This window comes from Ascaphus truei, chromosome 3 (genome assembly GCF_040206685.1).
Source record: "Ascaphus truei isolate aAscTru1 chromosome 3, aAscTru1.hap1, whole genome shotgun sequence".
NCBI classification, from domain to species: Eukaryota; Metazoa; Chordata; class Amphibia; order Anura; family Ascaphidae; genus Ascaphus; species Ascaphus truei.
Window position 1 is genome coordinate 372853025 of NC_134485.1, and position 7500 is coordinate 372860524.

A 7500-nucleotide genomic window follows, 5' to 3' on the forward strand; every position below is an offset into this window, starting at 1 on the left:
TAAAGGCATACTTCCTTCCAAAATAAATGTAACCATCCATGGCCACCACCTTGTAGAATGTAAAATAATTTTTCACAAACCATACTCTTTGGTGTTCATAAAAAGTCTTTAAAACAGCAATACGGTTTTCATTTTTAAAAGTTTTTTTTAATTACAGGATTGAAGCAGGTGGTATACGGAACTGAACTGTGTTAATTTCTGCTCCGGAGACCCCCTGCTTCCAGAGATACTTACCTCCCGTAGCAGTTAAAATGTCCCGATCACGCTTGCCAATATGAAGCCACATGGAAAATAGCTGAAGCGCTCAAATGCAGGTATATCTCAAAATGATAATAAGCCAGACCACTGTACCAGGGGTACTAACAATTGATATAGTACCTATTGTGTCATATAATGGGTACTATCCTCCTGAAGACAGGTGGTGTGTGGTGCAACCCACTCACCATATGTCTCATTGGCAGGTTCCCCTGAAAAATATGCAAATACTCACATCCTGGTAGGGCAGGCAGGCAGGCTGTGCAGCTACTCAATGCCATACAAGGGAAAAGGGAGACCAAAAAGCGCACCAGCACAAACGGAGCAGGAAGAAAACCAGAACAAAAAAATGATTAAAAGGGCACTTTAATGTGGCAAAAGACCCATCCAATGCATTTCGAACGTCGCAGCGTTCTTTTTCAAGGAATCTTTTCAAGGGTCTTTTGCCACATTAAAGTGCCCTTTTAATCATTTTTTTGTTCTGGTTTTCTTCCTGCTCCGTTTGTGCTGGTGCGCTTTTTGGTCTCCCTTTTTCCCAATATGAAGCCACACCAGATAACGACACAGTTTCCTATTGGGTTCCACATACACGGGACATTTTCAACGCCGCCATTATGTTAGGTACACAGTTTCTCTGACTGCAGAGATACCGGCACCCCCACGGAGGCAAGCAGGGGTTCCCTGGAGCTGAAATTAATACAGTTCAACTCCGCAGACCTACTGCTTCAATCTGTAATGCAAAAAAAAAATGTAAAATGTGGACACCCAATTGCTGCTTTAAAGCAGCATTACATGTACATGTATTTCTATGAATTTTTTTACATAGTATTGAAGCAGGGGGGTCTCCGGAGCAGAACCGCGCTAATTTCAGCTCCGGGGACCCCCTTCTTCCTGAGATACTTAGCTCCGTAGGTGCTACTGGTATCACGGCTCAGTTTAAATGTGCCACGGGCCAATAGGAAGCCACAAGGGATGAATTCACAGCTTCCTTTTTGGCCAGCAGGACATTCAAGTCACCATTATGTTAGTCCCCAACTAGCCCAGCCGGAGCTGCTACCGGCGCCCCCTTCTGGAGATAAGCATCTCAGGAAGCAGGGATTTTCTTGGGGAGCCTGAAATTAACGCGGTTCAGCTCCAATTTAAAAATACATTTTTAAAAAGTGCCCCTTGGAGTCCTGGTTCAATAAAATGAGGTCCTGGATTTTGTTTGACCTATTAACTGCTCTGTGGTCCTAGCCTCTTGTCCATTTGCCCACTAATTGATTCTGCGTCCCCCATGTAATGTCTGTTCTTCATCTCTACTCTGCATGTCTGTCCTCTGTCCACCGCTCTGTCCCCTCTAATTTTTGTCAGGGTATGATTACGGGGTAGGTGCCAGTATGAAGCAACGGAGGAAGGATGACATGGTATGTCAGTATGTGACTGAACACTCGCGAAACACTTGTGTTATGTTTTCCAGCAAATACAATAAAGGATGTAAACATTCGAATTGTAACAGTGCTGATAAAATGTAAAATTGTACTGCACAGGCTTATTTTGGGGGTTTTTTAACGGCAGAGTCCATGGCAGGAGAGAGTTCTGTGGTGAATGCAGTATCAATTTTTATTTGAAGCATCGAGATATAAAAAAAACAGTTTAGGAGAGCGCCCATTTCTTCTTTTTTAAATTGTATTACAATACTTTTTTTTCTTTCAAATAGAAACAGATATTGACGGCAGATACCAGAAGAACCAGCTAGACTGCCCAGGACCTAATTAACTACTTGGCTTTCTTTCATATTTCGGTAAACATGGTCTTTCGCTCAAGCAATTTTTTATTTCCTTACTCTACCCCTATTGGAAGGCTAATATCCAGACGAGGAGGACCACGATGACATTGTGGGAGCAGCGGCAGACATCCGGGTGGTGGTGGCGGCAGCAGAGGACGTCATTATTGAGCGGGCGGGAGCAGCGGAACACATCCCATCACGAGCCGGGAAACATGACTGTAGCAAGAGCGTTACTATTGGACAGCCAGCTCCTCCCCGGCAGTCCAAAAATAACGCTCCTGGTGTGGTCACATGTTCCCTGGCTCCCACTGGTGGTCAGCTGTGATAGAATGTGTTCCGCTACTCCCACCGGCTCAACAATGATGTCCCCTGCTGCCACCGCCACCAAGATGTCTGCCACTGCTCCCACGATGTCGCCATGGTCATCCTCACACTCTGCAGCGGTCCTCCTCACCCTCCGTCGCCAACTGCAGGTAAACCAAAGCTACTCGGCCGGGGTATCTGGCCTGCAAATTTCTCCTGATACCTGGTAACCGGCAATCCTCAGGTACACCACTACTCACAAGTGATCTTTGAATTTTCTGTATGTTATACGGTGGAGCTTGTCACTTTTTTAGCCACCATAACTTATTTAATGTGTGGTTGAAACCTATCCCAGCTGCAAATTGCAAGGCCATTGTAACCAGCCTCCCACTGTTGAGGCCCAAAATGTCTCAAAAGCTGTCTATGAGTAGGTTTACTGGCTATGCACTTCTTTAACCCAGGCTGAAAATCTGGGTAATGCGTCAGGCATAAACTTATAGGGGTCCATGTTAAAATGGATTTGAAGCAGAATCCCTTACTGCAGTTGAAGCATTGTATGCTAGGAATAATGGTGAAAAGCAGGGTTGCCGATATTGTTATATTTTGTACTTTAAAATAATAATTTGGATGTATGGTTATTACAGATAATTAGACAGAGGCGTAAGAAACTACATATTTTCCAGGCTTAAAAAATAAAATAAAAAAAATACATAGAAAATTTTACTAACCAACCCCAAGTGCTCTCCAGGCAAAATTCCATAATCTAAGCCAAAAAGTATTTGAAATTAATAAAAATGACACCTGAAAATACAATCACACTCTTTATTACTATTGCTGCCTCTCTCCAGCTGTGGCTGCACCTCCCTACCTCTCACAGCACCACTGCAGGTTGCTGCTGCTGGGAGAAAGCAGACTAGAGACATGCGCATGTGGGCTCCCAGAAACACTGGCCAGTAAAATGCGCTTGCTGCCAGGCAGACAAATGTATACATGAAGCAAAAAGGGAAAACAATACATACACGATTTACTAAATACAACATGCAATGCTTTCAGTGTGCTGAAGCTATCCAACTCAGATTTAACCTGGATTCTGTTACTATCATACAATAGAATAGAGTACTATAATTCCTTTTTCCTAAACGAAAACTATTAGCATATTGGTGCAACAATAGCGCTACCAAATTCCACTTAAAGCAGCAAATTGCACTCAAATAATTTTTTTTCAATTTAGGGGGGGGGGGGGGGGAAGGGATCCTGAATCTTTTTCACCTTAAAAAAAAAAAACTTAACCATAAATTTAACTTTGAACTTAATTGTAAAGCACCCTTCTCCAAAGTCCACCATCCTGTTTGCCAGTAAAACAGACCCTGGGTTTCCAACAGAAAGCTGCAACACCATTGCAGATTATTACCAAGGCTGACCTCGCAGCCACATTGTCTTCTGGGACATGCATTCTTGGTCAGAAGTTTTGGGGGTTAATTTAGCAGCAACTGGATCATTAGAAACAGAATTGGCGTGCTTAATTTCCGCAGGACCCTCCGGGAGATACTAAAGTAATCAGAAATACACTCTTCCCCCAAAAAATAAATAAAAGAACAGCGTGGATTGAGGCTTTAGAGCCTCTTATAGTCTCTTTATTCGTGTGTGGGAGGAAAATTAGCCGTTTAGACATACTATTTCTAAAATGTAGTATGGTCAAGTTTTCATTTTTTCCCCCATAATAATTTAATTTAATTATTGAGATAAAGCTAGTAACAATAAGCGGTCTGCCAATTACAGTTGGATATACCAACCACACACACACTGATTCTTGTAGATGCCAACAGGGAACTCCAGCCAACAAGAGGCAGCGATTGTTGGGTAATTAATTGCAGCAGTTTCTACATTACTTCTAGTACAGTGATTTCATGCAGTTACAGTACCACCCTCTTCCACTGTTGAATCCAGCTGGGTGACTTTGACAGCAAGGCGATCAATTCTGTCTTGAAGAGAATTTGCTCTGATGTAGAAATGATTCGCCTCATTAAACAACTCACCAAATATGTCTTCTGCATGTTTGCCTGCCAAGTAAAAAAAAAAAAAAAAAAAGCCCAAAACAAAAACACATTGAATGCCAAGTTATTTTACATCAACCAATTCAGTGTTAAAACTCTCCCATCTAAAAGCCCTTTCCTTCACCAAGTTGTTTCTTCCCAACGCTACATCAAAAGGATCTTAGTTAAGCCTTACTCGAATCCTGTTTCCTTCGCTGCTGTGGATTTGTACGTTTTGATGTCAATACTAAATAGGAAGAGCTTTGAAAATTATTAAGCAAATCAATGCTTTCATAAATCTGCTCGGTCCATCTCTCTGAATGTATACAATTGTGTAAATGTTAGAAATATGCAAAAAGCCACATGTATTGGCAGATTTGGAGAAATAAAAACTTAATAGAAGAGAAAATATTCTGTAGATGGGCAATACACCAAGGTTTTTCCTGAATTATCGTTGTATGCAGTTGTGTTTGAATGAATTATTAAGACAAGTGATCGAGCTGAGCTTGTATTTTAATGTGTCTTTCAATAAGAAGCCTAGAAAGTGGTAAAGGGATAAAAAGTAAAAGACTTTTTGGCAATTACAATAGTTGTGACCCTTCCCCAATTATTATTTATTTGCCAGTACAGAGTTTGTTGATGCAACGCACAGCAAAAAAGGGGGGTGACAGCAGGTCTGGCAAAATCTTCTTTATTGTAGAAACATTAAAATGTGGAAGGCTGCAACCTTCTACGCGTTTCGTGCAGTGAAAATTGCACTTTATCAAGAAGTCAGTTAAACATGGTATACTACACACTATATATAGGGACAGTCTGCCGTTTGGCGCCAAAAAATGCTAATTGGAATTTGCATAATGATTTAATAACAAAATGCTGTGCCAGCGCCATACCAGAAGCGACTATTTACCTGTTTAGCCACTGAGACATCCGCCTCCCAAGCACTCCTGCTCTGTGGAACGCAATGCAGGGCAATGGAGGGCTAAATCTCGCGAGATGCGTTCCCAGGTTAGTCACGACTGTTCTGCGCATGCGCAGTTTGTGCTCAATGATAAAAGGGACCCCGATCCCATTAAGGGGAACAGCTACAGTCCTGTACATACGCGCATGCGCATGAGTGGCTCTGCGAGACTAAATACACCAAAAACGGCAAATAATCAGTGTACACGACCACCATAAGGGAAACAACGATGGTGATGCCCCATAAACCTATGGAGACACCCATAAATGTACCACACTGACGGGGGAAGTGACACACCAACCATATACCACATAGAGATTTCTAAATAGATGACACTTGTTAGGCAGACTGTGCCCCATATATACAAAACATATAATAAATGTCAAATTAAAACAAAAAAATTTTAATCAAAAAAATATTACAAAAATTTATATATATATATATATATATATATATATATATATATATATATATATATATATATATATATATATATATATATCTTAATTCTAACTTATACCTATATTAAAACCATTTATACAACCCTCCAGAAGAACAGAGGAAAAGTTATTCAATTGTTTCATATATACTTGTTACTCAAATCAGAAAAATCAGAAAAATCGGAGAAACCACTCATAAGCATCAGAAGCAGTTCTCCTTTTTTAGCAATTGTCATGAATCAATAAAGCTGTTTCTATCGAGAAATGTGTTGCACCCACTTATTGATATAAGAATTTACATGAAATCGTAGGTACAGAGTTGCTAGTTTTGTGTGTGAGGTAAGTTCACTTCATGTATACTATTTGTTTATACTTCTATAATCAGAACAAGATCTAAATTGTAATTTATGGAACATTAGAGCTATTTTGTATAGTCCCTCGTGACATAATTCTAGAGCTGGACAACTTTATTTAACTTGCGTTCTAAATTAAGGTAGAGACTAAATTGTCTATCTTTTAATGTTTTCATTTCAAAAAATGATTAATGCTCCATTCAATGTTTATTCCATCAGGAAAACGGGTTTTTAACGTGAAGATCCAGTAGGACTCTCTGCAATCTAGTCTTTTTACCAAATCTCCTCCCCTCATTTTAGGTAAAATTCGTCTCCATTCCCATGAATGAGAAGTTCTCAGCACCACCCTTCTCACATTCAGAAAAGTGTTTGGAAACCGGGGTTGTGCCAGGTCTCCTCTTTTTATTAATCTAAAGTGTTCTTGCATTCTAATTTTAAGGGACCTTGTTGTCCTTCCGACATATCTTTTCCACAGCCACAATTAATCACATAGACCACGAAAGATGTGTTACAATTAATGATATAAAAGCACAAATAATTGAGAATGACAAAATAGCAACATAGACAGAAAAACGGTATTCAAATATTTCACTCACTGTAAAACACAGTTATGTAGTATCAACTTTTTTTAAAAATCATTAAAGTATTTAATATATATATACTATATATATATACTGTGTATATATATATACATATATATACTGTGTGTATATATATATTATATATATATATATATATATATATATTATATATTTATATATTTATATATATATATATATATATATATATTTATATATATAGTTATATTTTTTACATTTCATCTATGGAAGGAAAAAAGTAGGTAAAAGTATATATGATGAGCGAACGTCTTCAAAAAAATCTTTGCAAGTATTTTTGCACATTTTTCAGCTAATTTGTGGCCAATTTTGACATTTTTTACACCTATTAAACCCATTAATTTCACCAAGTTGGCAGATTTCGCCAGTATTTTGCAAAAAAATAGCAAAACATGGCAATATTATATATGCAGTAGGGCCCAAGGCACATTTACTTTAAATGATTGCATAAATTGGCAAGCTCTGGCAAAATTTCACCAAACATATTTGCGGGGGAAAAAATGGCAGATGTCCCCTGGTTTGCAAACTTTGGCAAAAATGTTGCACGTCTTAAATACAAAGCTATGAATGCATATGTAAAAGCTCAAAAGTGTCAACTCCTCGGTTAGGGTGACCAGATGTCCCGGTTTACCCGGACAGTCACGGTTTTTAAATGAGCTGTCTCGGTGCCCCAAAAATTGTGAAAATGTCCCCGGTTTTTTCTGGCCAGTCCCGGTTCTCAGCCGGTGTCCTCCAGTTTGGGCGGTGGAGGAGAGCGGATGCCGCTGCGGGAG

General features: G+C 39.5%; 1 protein-coding gene across 1 annotated transcript in view; it reads right to left on the minus strand.

Annotated features, from left to right (window-relative positions):
* Window positions 1–7500, minus strand: part of WASF3 (WASP family member 3) — a 57376-nt gene that overhangs the window by 23163 nt on the left and 26713 nt on the right. Inside the window, exon 4 of the mRNA XM_075593192.1 lies at window positions 4249–4386. Within this exon, the coding sequence (XP_075449307.1) occupies window positions 4249–4386 (138 nt within the window). The remainder of the gene's footprint in view (window positions 1–4248; window positions 4387–7500) is intronic.